Below are 16,900 nucleotides of genomic sequence, written 5' to 3' on the forward strand. Positions count from 1 at the left end.
ATCAAGAGATGTGTGGTGCATATATATATAATGGAATATTACTCAGCCATTAAAAAGATGGAATAATGCCATTTGCAGCCATATGGATGGACCTGGAGATTATCACACGAAGTGAAGTGAGACAGAGAAAGACAAATTGCATATGCAGCAGCAGCATGGCACATATGTGGAATCTAAAAAAAAAAACATATGAATGAACTTACTTACAAAACAGAAACAGACTCACACAGACTTAAGAGTAGGAGCTTATGGTTCCAGGGAAGGGGGGAGGGGGGGAAAAGGTAGATTGGGAGTTTGGGACTGACATGTACACACTGCTATATTTAAAATAGATAACCAACAAGGACCTACTGTATAGCACAGGGAATGCTGCTCAATATTCTGTAATAACCTAAATGGGAAAGAATTTGAAAAAGAAGAGATGCATGTATAGATATAACTGAAGCACTGTTCTGTACACCTGAAACTAACACAGCACTGGTACTCAACTATCCTCCAATATAAAACAAAGATTTTTTTAAAAATTGAAGAACAAAATGGTAAACTGGAAGACATTTTCTATTATGCAGCTAAAGGAAAGAAAGAGAGAGAAATTATGGAAGAAAACTTAAGAAACATGATGTTTAGAATGAGTGGCTCCAACACACATCTAGCAGTGTCAGAAAGAAAACGAAGAGCATCAGAGGAGGCAATCAGATGTCCGAAAACCTTCAAGAACAGAGCTGTACTCTCGAATTAAACAAGCAGAGCAAGCTCTATACAACGCAAATAAAAGTACTTGAATCCAACCTAGTCATACTGGAGTGCCTATCTGTATAGGACATGAAAAAACAGGGAAATATTAAAAGTTACCAGAGAGAAGGAAAACCATTAGATGGACAGCAGACTTCTCACCAGCCACAGAACATTCCAGAAGATGATAAAATAATGCCTTCGAGGTGGTAAAGGAGTACCATGACCTCTTGGAAGAAATACAAAGGGTTAAGGAAAAAAATATAAATGATAAAAGACAAAATGTCTTATCTCATTTGCAAAGATTTTTAGATATGTACTTCCCCTGTTTGTGCGTGGGCGTGAGAACATTTAACAACTCTTTCACAACTTTAAAGTATACAATTATATATTTCAAATACAGTATTGTTGACTACCGCCACCACACTGTGTATTAAAGTTCCAGAATGTATTCACCTTATAACTGGAAGTCTGCACCCTTTGACCAACTTCTCCCCCTTTCCCCCACCCCCAAATCCCCAGCCTCTGGCAACCGCCACTCTATAGTCTGTTTCTATGAGCTGCTTCTATACCTCTAACAAAAGAAAAAGGTTCAGAACCAGAAATACCAGGCTGGATTAATCCGTCAAATCCTGTATCAGTGAATATGATGTGACTCTTCCCAAGGACACTATTCCTATCACCCAGAATAGAATAGGAACACAGTATTGCTAATACCCAGAGCTGCTGATTAAATTCAGAAACTCTGATTAAAGAATTAAACAGTTCTTTAATCTGATGATTAAACTATTTTTTGTTTTTTCTTCTTATGGCAGCCCTAGTACTACTGACTTCAGTTCTGGCATTTCTGGTTCATTCTAAGATGGGAGAAGATAAGTCTAGGATTTTCATCCTTTGGCAGAAACGTCTGGAGCAGGAGGAGGGACACACCTTAGGAAAGCCCCATGAGAAACTGGTTCTCTTCTGAGATGTCCTGCACAGGTGGTCAGATCGTTCCTCCTGACCCCCATCTCCCCAGAACTTCCCAGGGGCTACTACTGCTGCTTCCAGCATCATAGGGAGAAAAACCTACAGAATGTACCACTGGGGGAGAACACTGTGATCTTCTTTCCACGTGAGTGGAAGGAAAAGAACAGACAAGGATCCCAGACAGCATCTACAGAGCCAAGCACAGAACTCAAGATGAGACAGGGAGACAAGAGTACAGCCATTCTGGAACAGAACTGAGCGAAAGGCCTTGAGCAAGTGGGCTTCACAGACCAGGAACAGCGCCTAAAAGCTTGGGCTTCTGAGACAACAACTAAAGACCCACAGGCATAAAAGATGAGCTCCATCTCTGTACATGAGATTGTCTGTGCATGGCTTCCAAAAGACAAAAGTGGAACCATAAAACCACCACCTAGCAGAATTGCCAAACTCCCAGTTCCCCAAAAGATACAGATAAAACCTTGACACACATTCCTAAGTTGTTTTTGCAGGAAGCAGGCCCGCCCCGCCCCCTCCACAAGCCGAAAACTGCTGACTGCAGGCACACAGAGGGTGATGATGCTCAAAACTTCACCCTGATGCCAACCAATCTAAGAACTGAGCACAAGCTCATCAGGCAAACCACAGCCCCTCTTCCCTCACACTGCCTTTAAAACCCCTTATCAGACAGTCTTTGGGGAACTGACATTCTTTTCCACCTTCTTTCTTATGCATAAGCTATCCTTTCAATAAAAAGCTCTGCTTGTCTAAGAGTCTTATGGGAGCAACATTTGTTTCTATGGCATTGCTATCCAAGAATCTAGAGAGGGCCCAGTAACAGAACCAGTGAATGAGACCAGCTGGGAGACAAGAGGGAGAGGTAGGGACTGTGGCAGCTAATAACATGTGAAACCAGCCTGCTTTACCAGACCTCCTAGTTTTTGGAGAAAACCTAGAAATCCTGGCCATTCTTTGTTAAATCTTTTATCTTAACTGTCGGTAACTAATTTACAGTGCCATTGACACTTAGGAAAGCAAACAAAGCCCATGTACAGGCCGGATCAAGGGCAGAAACAGCTGCCTACATCCTCTCGCTCTGTTCTCTCCGAGAGGTGGCGGGAGATCTCCGAGGACACCCAGGCGACAGCAGAGTCCACTGCCTGGATGCAGGACATCTATCTCAGCCTGCTCACTGATTCAGGGAGCAACTCCCTCAAGTGCTGCCCAGCTTAGGCAGGAGGGATCTGCATAGCTCAGATCTGATGTTTCCTTTCAAACCCCCATTCTTTCACCGGATTTCCTGTCTCCCAAGCAGCCTGTCAGTGTGCCTTGTACTCACTGTCAAAACTTCTACTGTCTGCAGTTGGTTCTGCCTTCTAGGGCTTGGAGAAGCAGCTCTGAATGAGAGTGTAATAACCTTGAATACTCAATGCTGAGGGCCCCGAGCCAGCCCTTCATCCTCTGCCAGTTTCCAATCTAGCATCTGACAGTTCGCCGATGGTCCCCAGAAGAATCGAAGTACAGACACACCCTGCCTGTCCAGAGACAGGGCCCAGCCAGAGGGCAGAGAGGAAAAGCAACAGAAAGAATCACCATTCCGGATGAACTGAAAAAACTTTTGATTAAGATGCTGTTGCTCCTGGCAAGTAACAGAACTCCAACAAAAAGATGTGGCGCAGGGGACTCGGGGAGAGGACCAAAGTAACAATAACACCACAGCCAGCAGTGGCCAGGAGGAAGCCAAACCCTGCAAATGAGGACACCTAGTACCTCTTCATGGTTAAGGCGCTCAGAATCATCTGTATCTAAAATTTGTTCTTGTTTTCTCCACCACTGTGTTATTGCAATCCCCGGAGAAGATCTAAGAAGATCTGGAAGCTAACTTCCAGAAGAATGTATAGAGGGATGAAGGTTTCAGAACACACAATACCAGCATAACTATCACCTCGGCCCTCCCCCCACCCAGCCCAAACCAGACCTGAAAACTGTTGAGGCTGCCGAACGGGAGCCAAGAGGACAGACAGGCTCAGGGGCTTAAGACTCCCCTTCAGGGAAAGTCAAGGAAACAAAGAATCAAAAGACATCACAAGATGCCTGAATCCCTGAGTCACCCCTTGAAGAAGAGCTGCAACAGAAAGCAGCTCTCCCGAGATTCTGTACAAGCAAGAAATACACTTTCATTGTGTTGAGCCACTGAGATCTGGGGATTGATTGCTTATTACTGCAGCATAGATACATGACCCTTATGCAAGTGCCCTGAAGGCTGGGTGGTTTGGGAATGGGTATTGGACTTCCCTGGTGGCTCAGACGGTTAAGCGTCTGCCTACAATGTGGGAGACCCAGGTTCGATCCCTGGGTTGGGAAGTTCCCTGGAGAAGGAAATGGCAATCCACTCCAGTACTATTGCCTGGAAAATCCCATGGACAGAGGAGCCTGGTAGACAGTCCATGGGGTCGCAAAGAGTCGGACACTACTGAGCGATCTTCACTGTATTATTACTGAAACTCAAATAAAGCAACTGTGCAGTGGTGTGATTTGGACGGGGTAAAAATAAGCATTAATGGAAACAGACTCTGGAAGTAGTTCATCTTGATTCATATTCCAAGTGTGGATAGATAGTGCTAGTCCCTCAGTCATGTCCGACTCTGTGCAACCCCATGGACTGTAGCCTACCAGACTCCTCTGTCCATGGGATTCTCCAGCAAGAATACTGGAGTGGGTTGCCATTCGCTTCTCCAGGGGATCTAACTGACCTAGGGATTGAACCCAGGTCTCCCACACTGCAGGAAGATTCTTTACTGGTTGAGCCACCAGGGAAGCCCCTTACTATTTGTATAATCTTGGGTAAGTTATTTATTCTTTTTAAGCCTCACTTTCCTTATCTTAAAACTACAGCTCATTTCTACTTTAGAAACCTCAAAAGATTGCTAGGAAATTTAAATGAGACAATCCATATAAGGTATGAAGTACAGTGGGTGCCTGACACTTAGTAAGAACTTAAGTCTTACCTATTCCTTATCTAGTAACTGTTTTGGGGCCTCAGATGCCAAAGCCTAACCAAAGCTGAATATGGAGAAGAGATAAGAAAAAGTTGAAGGTTATCACTCATTGTTGTCACACCACATAGTCTTGCCATCTGAACAAACCCACCTCACAGAGGTTGTGTTTGGAAGAGATCCTCCACCTCCAATACACAAATGTACCAGGGCAGAAACCTATTCATCAACTCATTTATCTCCTCTACTGTGCACAGCTAACCTAGCTCCCAGCCTCCCTGTAGAACCCAGCACTACAGAAACGAATGTAGGAGCAGAGGCCACTCTCTTCTGGTCCAGAGTATCCTCCTAGGAGCAATCCTCGAGGCACGATGACCTTACAAGCCACACATGAACCAATGGAGCCTGGGTCCCAAGTCACTGCTTAGAGGACAGGTACCCACTGATCAGGAGACCCATTTGCCCTTAGATGAGTTCAAAAAATAAACTTCCATCAAGCTTGAGTCACTACATAATTTTTTAGATTTGTTCATTGCCGTAGTTAGAAACTGCTGTTCTCTAATAATGTGTCAAATCTTTTCTAATTCAAGTACTTATGTTAGAAAAAAAAAAAATCACACTTATAAAGGGCAGGGTTTTCATTTTGTTTTGTCAAGGTAATTATAGTTATTTATATAAACAATAGGAACAGACTGAATTCACTCATTCCAAACACCTGAGTTACTCTAAACAAGGGGAAAGTTTAAATTATTCTGCCTGCTCCGGATTATCGGTGTCCATCACTTCCTGAGAACACTCTCTAAAATCCACTAATGTAGAAAACACTGCTGTGTCAGGCAGGCAGGAAAACAAATGAGCTATCATCACTGTAGTGTTACACAACCTTGTAACAACTTCTTTCTTCTCAAGCAGAGGGAGAACAGAGCCAGAACATCCTTCAGCAAATTTGACACCTAAGCCAGGTTCCCTCCCCCACCCAGATATGACCTCCCTAGGCCTTTCTTTAGGGTCAGTCTTCCTGCTGAACCATTTCTCCATCCTTAAATACCCAACAGAAGGGTGGTTGTCACTCACCCAATGCATGGGTTGGTCTGGTACCTCGGCGCTGTGTAGGAGAAAGGAGAGATGTTCTTGTCTACGAAAGACCCAAACCCCAACCGGAAGTTGCTGGTGAGCTTCCTCATCTCCTCAGCTAGCTTGGTGCCCAGGCTCCGGATGTTTTCCAGGTCATCCTTCATGGACAGAGAGAGGTCCATCAGGTAGTACAAGTCCACGGGATAATCCTCCACCTGTCGAACCTGCAGCTGGAATGCAGTCTTGTCACCTGTGCCAACCGAGAGACCATGCGTGTTAGAGGTAGGTCATCCAGTTTGCTGGGGCGGAAGGGATGGGTTTTGCTTTCAAAGCCGGTCCACCTGCGACTTTTCTTTAGTGACCGTGTGCCTCTTGGAAGACATCTTTTTCCTGGAAGCAGTGACTGATGGAATACGGGTGCTAAGGATGCAGCTCTAGGTTCTCCTCTTGCTCACATGGGGTCTCTGTGACCCCACGGACCACAGCCTACCAGGTTCCTCCATCCATGGCATTCTCCTTTCGCACACATGGGGTCTCTGTGACCCCACGGACCACAGCCTACCAGGTTCCTCCATCCATGGCATTTTCCTTTCGCACACATGGGGTCTCTGTGACCCCACGGACCACAGCCTACCAGGTTCCTCCATCCATGGCATTTTCCTTTCGCACACATGGGGTCTCTGTGACCCCACGGACCACAGCCTACCAGGTTCCTCCATCCATGGCATTCTCCTTTCGCACACATGGGGTCTTTGTGACCCCACGGACCACAGCCTACCAGGTTCCTCCATCCATGGCATTTTCCTTTCACACACATGGGGTCTTTGTGACCCCACGGACCACAGCCTACCAGGTTCCTCCATCCATGGCATTTTCCTTTCGCACACATGGGGTCTCTGTGACCCCACGGACCACAGCCTACCAGGTTCCTCCATCCATGGCATTTTCCTTTTGCACACATGGGGTCTTTGTGACCCCACGGACCACAGCCTACCAGGTTCCTCCATCCATGGCATTTTCCAGGCAGGAGTACTGGAATGCATTGCCATTTCCTTCTCTAGGGGATCTTTCCCACCCAGGCATCGAACCCAGGTCTCCCGTATTGTAGGCAGATGCTTTACCATCTAAGCCACTAGGGAAGCCACTCTTTTCACACACAGGGCTCAGCAATTTTTAAGGAAACTCTTTAAGAATGAGTCTCCTTAGCAGTGTTCTGTTTTCTCAGCAAAAATGACTTTAGGTAATTGGTGGATAGTGAATCAGACAATTCCATGGACACAAACTGGGTGGAAGTAGTCCACCTACCACATGGGTGGGAGTATGGCCAGGAGACTATAAAGGTGTGTGTGAAACAGAAAACAGGGAAGAAATGAACAAAAGAAGGGTACAGATATAAGAACTCAGGTGGCAAGAGAGAGGAGAAGGCAAGAGAAAGGGGGAAAACAAAGGTGGTTACTTAAAATAACCCCACAAGGGCAAAAATGTTTACGCTTATATTGTGTCACCTATTTCTACCTCTCTAGCCATTTAGCAAACAATAGTATTTAGTTCTAGGGCATATTTGACATTGCAGACACAAACCATTATCATAAATTATCTATAAATAGGAGAGTATTACAAATTTTAGCACCATCAAAAAGAAAAGAAAAAAAAAAAACTATTAGATTTATCTACAGCTATAAGAGAGAAAACGGTTTTTGGTTCTATAATAAGACAGTAACAGACAAAGGAAAAAGAAATTGATTCAGAGAAAAAGAACAAAGAGAAAAAGGCAGTGTCTGGGAGGCGTGGCCTCTGCAAGCTTGCCCCAAGGGCTGTGCAAAAAGGCCCAAGTCAGCGCAGTAACTGGGGAATGCATGCCAGGACAATGATTCTTCATCATTTCATAACCTCTAAAAACACACTGTTCAGACATAATTTCAAGAAGTAAATCCTACCAGGTGATTCTATCTGCCATCAAAATTATTAGCCTCCCAGAGACACCAAGAGATGTCTTTGAACTCTTTGCGTAGAACTGCCCACACACGTTTGAAATGTGGATGTACTCTCTTGTGTTCAGAGGTGCAATGTCGAAGGTGACTTTGCTCCCACATGAGGGTCCACACCTCATACGCCCACAGAGACATTTCAGAGGAACCAATCTTTCACCTCTAGCTGACAACCAGTGGGTTGAAGCCTTCTTGAACTTGCAGGATGGGAGACCCAGTGGTCTGTTCTCCCTCCCCTCCTCCCATCCCAGACGAGGCATACTTCATTAATTAGACTGTGAAGAATCTAAGGACCCAAAGATTTTAGTCCAAATTCCAGCTTTGCCCCTCAACTAGGGATGCCACTCAAATCTCCATTTCCTTAACTGTAAAATGGCAATAACGGCACCCAGCATTAAGTCTATGAAGCACTCGCGTGGGAAGGAGTCTTGCAAGCAGTGAAGGCCTGCCCAAATGCAGAATGATTACTATAATTACCACTGTAGCCTGAGTGGCGGAGCCCAGCCTGCTTCCCCTGACTTGTCCTTGCATGTGCTGCTCAAGCCACCTGGAGATTGATGTAGTTTGGGCTGCCTGTTGGTATGAGTCTATTTTTAAAAAACCACTGGAGTCTGACTCAGAGGAATGTTCGAGATTTCTTCCAGAATGAATTCCGGACTGCTACAGTATTTGTCTCTGGTTCCCATGAGGCAGAGAGAGCAGCTCTCAGCACACGGCCCCTCCCATCCCTGGATGCCACACCACAGTCGGGGAGGGGCGGCGGCCTGCGAACATGTCCCCTCCATCCAAGCCTATGACCTCTTTGCAGGGTCTTCTTTGGTTTTCTGACCTGTGCCCTTCCCCCAAGTTCCCAGCTACATCTTCTTTAATCCAGAATCTGCTTCCACCTTTGGGGGGATTATGACCAGTTAACAGATGAGCACTTTAGGACCAGGAAACAGGGAACCAGCTTGGATTCATGGAGGCTGGGAGGCATCCACGGGAGAGAAGTAGACACTAGCCTTGGAGAGCAAGAGCCAGGTTGGAATCCAGACCTTGTCACCAAGGATTCCAGACCTCAGGCTCCTTTAAACTTGCTGCCCAGTTTCTAGATCAGTAAAATGGGGAAGATGTTCATTACTGTGGGTGTGGAGGAGACTCTCTCTATATATATACACACACATATATATATAAACACTGTACAAATGCTCCTATGCAAGAAAAACTTCAACCCCAGGTCCCCTGAAAGTCAATTATTAAAGCAATTTCCTGTGGGGCTAAAAAGAGAGACAGAACATTCTGCCAAAAACTTGAGTGTGAATGGCTAACAGCCTTCGGTATTATACTTAACTCCAAATTTTCCAGACATGAAGGCAAACAGAGAAACAAGATGTGATACATAGGTCTCTCTGTATGCAAGAGGTTCTCTATTTTGAAGTAAGAAATCTATTGCCAGTAAATTCTAAGAGAAGCTGATCACTAAAACACACACACACACACACCCCTCCCCAAAGGGAGGCTGCAAATGCTAAAAAAAAAAAAAAAAAAATTTCTCTCCAAGTTTTCCAAAAATGGAGGAATATATGAAAAAGGGTTAAATCATTAATGTTCAAAATAAGGGTTTACGGCTATCTTATCTATGCTGGATTTTAAATGCTACAAACTCCTCACTAGTCCTTGACAATAATGGAATTTCTGTCAATGTAATCGAGGAAGAACCTTTGTCACAAATTAAAAGGGATGTTGTCTATAAACTTAAATTACACATATTGGCCCATCTCAGGGAACCCTGCCTCCCAGGTACCATTGCTTATCTGCTCGAAAGAAACATCCCAACCAGGCTTACCTGTGAATGGCTGCAGGAAGGAAGAAATTAAAACATCTCCTTTGAAGCCTGCTGGGAACTAAGCCTTTGCCTCCTCTCCTTTTAGTATAAAAGTTAAAGCAAAAGTCGCTCAGTAGTGTCCAACTCTTTGCGACGCCATGGACTATACAGTGCATGGAATTATCTAGGCCAGAATGCTGGAGTGGATAGCCTTTCCCTTCTCCAGGGGCTCTTCCCAACCCAGGCATCAAACCTAGGTCTCCCGCATTGCAGGCGGATTCTTTACCAGCTGAGCCATTAGGGACGAAGCCTGAATTCTAATTCAGAGAAGATGCTTCTCTGGGACACTAGTCCACCATCTCCTTGGTCTGCTGGCTTTTTGAATAAAGTCATTATTCCTTGTCCCAACAACTTGTCTCTTGATTTACTGGCCTGTTACACAGCAAGCAATATAAGCTTGGACTCAATTAACAGCAGATTTTGGAAGGACTGACACTTCTGGACCAGTTCTCAGCGTGGGTGCTAAGTGTGGGAGTTAAGCTACAGTGTCCCAACTCCCTGATGAGGGAGCCCCAGGGTTAGCTGACTGAAGGTGAAGCTGCTGCTGCAGGCCAGGGGCACCTCCTGCCAGGAGAGGGTCTGGGGCACCTTTTCCATCTTTGAGTACACTTCTGGAACCAAGTACACTTGAAAGGGAAAGTGAAGTCACTCAGTCGTGTCCAGCTCTTTGCGACCCCATGAAATGGAGCCTACCAGGCTCCTCTGTTCCTGGGATTTTTCAGGCAAGAATACCAGAGTGGGTTGCCATTTCCTTCTCCAGGGGATCTTCCCAACCCAGGGATCGAACTCTGGTCTCCCGCATTGCAAGCAGACACTTTACCATCTGAGCCACTGAGACACACTCAATAATACATCCAGCCGCCCAGTTTGGCACCACCCGAGACATTAAACCAGTCGCCACCTCCTGTGAGTACAGGAGGCTGAGACCCGGGCTCACCTCCACTGTGGGCACTCAGTCTGTGCCTGTCTCTGGTGACACCAGCCCAGCCCACACGTCCCCCTCCTCCCTCTCCCCGTAAGACCCCTACAGGTTCTTCTCCCTGTGTGGCTGTCACCCTCTTCTCTGGGGCCAGTCCACAAAATCCCCACCTTGGGCCCAGCAGCAGAATCAGAGAAATAGGATAAAACAAACCCCAAAGTAAAGCTGATCACCTCACACCTGTGAGGACACGGCTACTCCTGCAGCCCCTCTGGTTCCTCCAGTTTCCAGTTCAGCCAGCCTCAGCTGTTTCTGCACAGAACTCATGCCACTGCTTGGCTCCTCAGTGTAGATTCTCCCTCCATAATCAAGTATCTACCAGCATTGCCTCTGAAATGTACTTTTAAAGCTTTCTTCTGTCTTCCCTCCAACAAAAAGTGAAAAGTTATTTTTCCTGGGAACATATACCAGATGACAAACATTCCCAGAAAATGAACGTAGAGAATTCTAGCAACAACTTTTGGTTTCCCTAAAACTGACTCGTGTTCAAATATTTTAGACAAAGTAGCATCTAACAGATAAACACTCTCACTATCCCCATTGCAAGTAGTTTTTGATTCCTTAAAATTATACTTCTGTGCTAGAAATTGAAAGAAACGTTAAAATCAGCTACATTATAAATGGACTACAGCTGAACAGGGAATTAGGGCCCCAGCACATAACTTCTAAGACTATCACCCAGCTCTCTGCTCACTGAAGCAGAAGGCAATTAAGACTCAGAATTAAATCCAGACCCATAATGAAGAATTGCCTCCCTGGCCCAGAACAAGGCTGGGTGCTGCACCAAACGCTACTCCCCCTCCTCAGAATTCTGACTCGACAGATGGAACTATCAGAAGACGTTATTAACCTTTACAGTACCTGACGCCAAGCAATTAGGGCTCAGCATTTTTAGTTTCCTTGAAAATAATCTTAGTTTGGGCTGCTATAACAAGTACCATGGACCAAGTGGCTTATAAACAACATAAATTATTTCTCACAATTAACAACAGTGTAAGACCAAGACTAGGCCAGTGTGGCTGGGTTCTGATGAGAGCCCTCTTCTGGGTTTCAGACTACAGACTTCCTGCCGAAGCAAGCAGAAGAACCCTCTGGGGTTTGGGGGGTTTGTTTTTATACCACGAATCTCATTCATGAGGGTTCCAGCCCATTACCCAATCATCTCTTAAAGGCCCCACTTCACTTCTTAATACTATCACATTAGAGGGTTAGGATTTCAACATATGAATGTTGGAGATACAAACATTCAGCCCACAGCGAAGCACTATCCACCCATCATCAAGTGTTTTTAAGTGTGTGCATTGTCAGTCTGGGGAGCAGACGCAATATCCAAGTCAGGCACGTGCCATCTCCAATCAGAATGTGAGAGAGGGGAGAGAGGCAGTGTACACAGGGATGGAAAGAAGCCCATCTCAAAAGCAACCCATCCTCTGCAGTTAACAGTACAGTCCCAGGGCAGTTTCCTGGCTCTGATAATGCACTCCAGTTACGTAACAAGTTATCCTTGGGGAAAGCTGAGACGGGTACACAGGGACTCTCTATTATTTTTGCAACTTCTTGTGACTCTAAAATTACTTCAAAATAAAACATTAAAAAAAAATGCTTTAAAGCTGCCAATCAGAGGTCATTTTTTAAGAGACTAATGGACTGAGGCAAATCAAGACTTAAGTAAACCCTTTCTAATTGCTCCACCCCTAGCTTTTCACCATTTCAGTATGCTTTATTCTAAAGTTTATGTTCTTTCTTAGGGATTTTATGTTCTTCATTAAGGTTTTTTTTAAGATTGTTATCCTGACATACAGTTTCCAGGATTGGAAACAGAATGGAAAACATGATCTTGTGTTTATACAAAATCTTGCTTGAAGTTTGGCAGTCCCTCAAAAAGTTAAACACAGAATTACCATATGACCCAGCAATTCCACTCCTAGCTATACACTCAAGATTATTGAAAACATATGTCCATACAAAAATGCGTACATAAATGTTCACAGCAGCATTAGTCATAATTGTCCCAAAGTGAAAACAGCCCCAAATATTCATCAACTAAAATGTGGTATATCTATACATATACAGTGGAACATTATTTGGCCATAAAAAGGAATGAAGTCCTGATACATGCTGCAGCATCAATGAATCTTGAAAATATTTTGCTTAAGTGAAAGAAACCAGACATAAAAGACCACATATTATGTGATTTAAATGAAATGAAAAGTAAGCAAAACCCCAGAGATTGAGAACAGATTAGTGGTTGTCAGGGGCTGAGTGCATGTGGTGGGGAGGGAGAGAATAAGGAGTATTAAAGGCTACAGGGTTTTCTTTTTGTAGTGATGAAAACATCCTGGATTCATATAGTGGTGATGCTGTACCACTTTGCAAATACACTACAAACCACTGAATCGTATACTTTAAAATGGTAAATTATACAGTATGCAAGTTATCTCTCAATTAAAAAACAAAATAAAATTTTTTAAATTCTACTTAAAAAAAGGGAAAATTGTTCTTTTTCTTCCAGGCTTATTCTGGAATAATAACCTTGCCTAGGTGAAGTGCCTCACATATAGCGCTGAAGCCTGTCCTTGACTAGTCTGGCATAAAGCTAATAAAGTGCTACACATTTCACTCAACAAACACCTATCATGAGGTCTGGGAGAGCTGGGCAAAGGAGACACAAAAGCATTTCTTAAAATACACAATGGAGAAATCAATCACTGCATACCTGAATGCCTTGCCCAGAGTCAGAGGGGCATTACCTTGAAATAAGTATGCACTTGGTAAACTGAAAGTGTTGCTAATTACAACACACTATTCTTCTCTTCCCCCAAACAACTAAATGTGGTATATCTATACATCTACAGTGGAACATTATTTGGCCATAAAAAGGAATGAAGTCCTGATACATGCTACAGCATCAATGAATCTTGAAAATGTTTTGCTTTTGGGGTTTGCCTGTATTTCTCTTTATTAATACTGAAATTTTCAAAATTTTAAGAGGCATCATTGGCATCACATGTTTCTATATTTGAAAAAGAAACGTGTTCATGAGGTTCTAGGCCTCTAGGAATTCAGATTTTCATCAGGTCTCCTCCTCACTTTTCACTAATTTTCTTCTCCAATTCTCTATCTTCATCTCTATAGGCTGCAATGGGCTCTCCATTATTGCACCTTCTGTAGGACCAGAGCTGCACACAGTCCTCACATCATGATATTGTATAAACACAGAATCATGGATTTTTATCTTCAATATTGGAAACTGAATCACAATGCTTAGTGAGAGATGTAACTATACCAAATAAGACTGCTTTCTTTCTTTAACTGAGTGTATGTTGACCTTTGTGCATAAATAAGCATTGCGCATAAACTGAACGTTATGAGGACTTTGCACAAGGAGGATCCCCTTATTCAAGTCATTTCTTTGGGGGCTGCTTCAAAAACTAATTGATAACTCAAACCAAACAACAGTCTCTCTGCCTTAGAGCCACACCTTAATTCTCATTTTAAAAACTGGAATTGAAACTGCGACATCTTTGGCTTTGTGTGACCTCCAGCTTCTCCCTAAACTAAATCTACCCTCAAGAATAAGGATTCACCCCCATGAAGAATATTTCTTGGAGAGAGCAGCACAGGCTCAGAGCAATTCTAGATGAGGAGTTCCCAAAATAAAAACGTCCCTCAATGATGACCCTCAAACTCTTTTAGAGGTGTTAATTTTGGTCTTTGTTTTCAAAAACTTACTGAAAACGGTACACAGTAATATATACATCATAAACATATGAACAATACGAATACATAAATAAAGACAGAAAACCTAGCAAAAATGAAAACAGTGTTAAAGTGGATGATTTTTCAAGGCTTTTCTTGAAGTGCCTGTTACACAGTTTTTAAGATAAAAAGGAAAATACACCACTTATGTTAGCCAATAACCATTTTTATCATACGTTGTGCTCTGATAACTTACTAATCTACAAGGATGCCTATGTCCCCTTCTAGGTCAGAGCCCTTGACCTTGAGTCTGAATCAAAGATTAACGTGAGGAGAGGCGTTCGTCTTTCCCCAGAGGACACCATCAAACATCTGCCCACTCGGCTTCCTCTTTTCTACCCACTCGCACAGTTCTGTAAGGGCTCCTTTCTCTCTCTCAGCTCGGAACCTCACTAAAGGTTCCGAGTGTCCCTTCCAGTCAGATGACTTGTAAGAACAGTATGTTGAGCTAACCCCAGCACTAAGCCCTGGGCTGTGCAGCAGTTCACACTGCTCTATGTCCAGCAGGGCCACTGACACCTTCTTTTGTTTCTTATTTCCAAGCCAAGTCAGTAGGTGAAATGAGACATTCTCAAACACACGGTGACTCAGAGTCCTTTCTAACAACTGGAAGAAGCGTGACTGAATGCTTACGATGTGCAGGGCCACACTAGATTGTTTCTGAGATATGAGAATCTCTATCCAAATAGAGATGTGGCTGTCTCCAAAATCTGCATCTTTGGCCATGACTCTCTGAAAACAGTAATTTAAAGTTCTTACAGTGTATTTAAACAGAAAGTCTCATTTAAGCCCCTGAATAGGGCTATGAGGAATGAAGGTGACAAAGACCCTGAGATGCTAAGGAGTGGGGCCGCTTGCCCAGGGCCCCGAGCTAGAAACAGAGCCAGAACCCAAGCCCGGACAGCCAACCAGACCCCTCATCTTCCCACAGCCCCAGCCACCCCGAAGTCTCAACGAACCATCTGGAAATGGTTATTGCGAGTGGCTTCCTAGACAATGAGAAAGGACAAGAGGCTAAAAGTCAACGGGATTCGGGGGGAAAAGGCTGCCTTCTCTCAACAAGTGATACTTTCTAATTTGGCCATGTTCACATCCTCCCTTGATATCACAAGGGACCTCATGTGTGGAATATGAGGCGAGAAAAGTGGTGAGCAAGAAACCGTGAGCTGTGCAACCACAAGACCCAACACTGAACGAGGCTCGCTGCTCTGCCTGCGAGCCCTTGAGCACACAGCTCCTCGGGTGTAAAATTACGCCTGCTACCTTTGGGTAGGTCAAGTAATTAGCACATAGTGTGTGTGCAAACTGTTAGTCCCCTTATGCCACCATCAACTCCAAGGCAGAGGTTCCAAGGTCATAAAGAAAAAAATATCTCTACTCTGCAAGTCTGTCACTTCAGAATGCCACCGATTCAAATTTGCTGACAGGAAAAAATACTTTGTCCTGGAGGTAGCACGTTCCCTTAGAAACTTGCATGGACTAAGGAGTAAACATACCAGCATCCTCCCATCGAAAATAAGAACATTACTCATAACAATCAAGATGTGGAAACAACTGAAGAGCCCATCCATGGGTGGATGGATAAACAACTGCATCTACACAGCCAATGGAAGACTATTCAGCTTGAAAATGGAGGAAATAGACACATGCTACCTCATGGATGAACCTGGAGGGTGTTACACTAAGTGAAATGCTCCAGTCACAAATAGACAAACGTATTGGAGTCCACTTGTATGAGGTATGTGGAGTAGTCAAATTCACAAACACAGAAAGTAGAATGGTGGCTACCAGGGACTGGGGGGCAGTGAGGAGGGGGAGAGGGACTGAGGGGTTAGGTTAGCATTTAATGGGTTCAGAGTTTCAGTCTGGGATAAGAAAAAAGTTCTGGAAATGGACAGTGGTGATGGTTAGACAACACGGGGAGTACAATTAATGGCACTGACCTACACACTTAGAAATGGTTAAAATGGCAAATTTTATGTTACGTATATTTCACAATTTTTAAAATAGCAAAGATACTCTTATTATCCCAAAGGCCTTGGCCCTCCCTTCCCGGGGTCTGGGCCATGCCTCCCATCGCCCTCCCCTGCCAGGCTTCTCTTCCCACCATCCTGAACTGGCCCACCCCAGGGCACTCACCGGGCCTCAGGGTCACCGTGACCTCCTGTGGTGTCAGCTGGATGACATCGGACCCCGCTGGGCTGGAGCCCTTGCTGCTGAGCGGCAGGCTCCGCAGAACCTGGGTGCTGCTGGCCGGGCTCTCGAACTCGCCACCACAGCCATTCCTGATCAGGTTCGCCTTCAAGTCACACCGGGAGGTGACCGACCGCAGGCTGCCGAAGTCCTGGAGGCACGGAAACAGGGGAAGAGGGCAGGGGGCAGTCAGGATGGCTCCAGAGCACCTCAGGCTGTGGATTCATCATCACCCCTCGACCATGGACCCTCTATGGTCCATTTCCCAAAAGTGGACAAGATGGTCACCCCCACCCCAAATGCCTCACGGAGTATTACGAGAATTAAATAATGAACTGACGTCCTGGAC

The 16,900-nt window shown here is 44.7% G+C and overlaps 1 protein-coding gene across 2 annotated transcripts in view; it reads right to left on the reverse strand.

Moving 5' to 3' along the window:
* Nucleotides 1-16,900, reverse strand: part of ITGB5 (integrin subunit beta 5) — a 116,174-nt gene that overhangs the window by 80,736 nt on the left and 18,538 nt on the right. For both annotated transcript variants that reach the window (XM_061410773.1, XM_061410784.1), the window contains exons 3-4: nucleotides 16,498-16,702; nucleotides 5,769-6,018 (exon numbers count right to left, since the gene is read on the reverse strand). In XM_061410773.1, coding sequence (XP_061266757.1) covers nucleotides 5,769-6,018; nucleotides 16,498-16,702 — 455 coding nt within the window. The remainder of the gene's footprint in view (nucleotides 1-5,768; nucleotides 6,019-16,497; nucleotides 16,703-16,900) is intronic.

The sequence above is a fragment of the Bos javanicus genome, chromosome 1, assembly GCF_032452875.1.
Source record: "Bos javanicus breed banteng chromosome 1, ARS-OSU_banteng_1.0, whole genome shotgun sequence".
Classification (NCBI taxonomy): domain Eukaryota; kingdom Metazoa; phylum Chordata; class Mammalia; order Artiodactyla; family Bovidae; genus Bos; species Bos javanicus.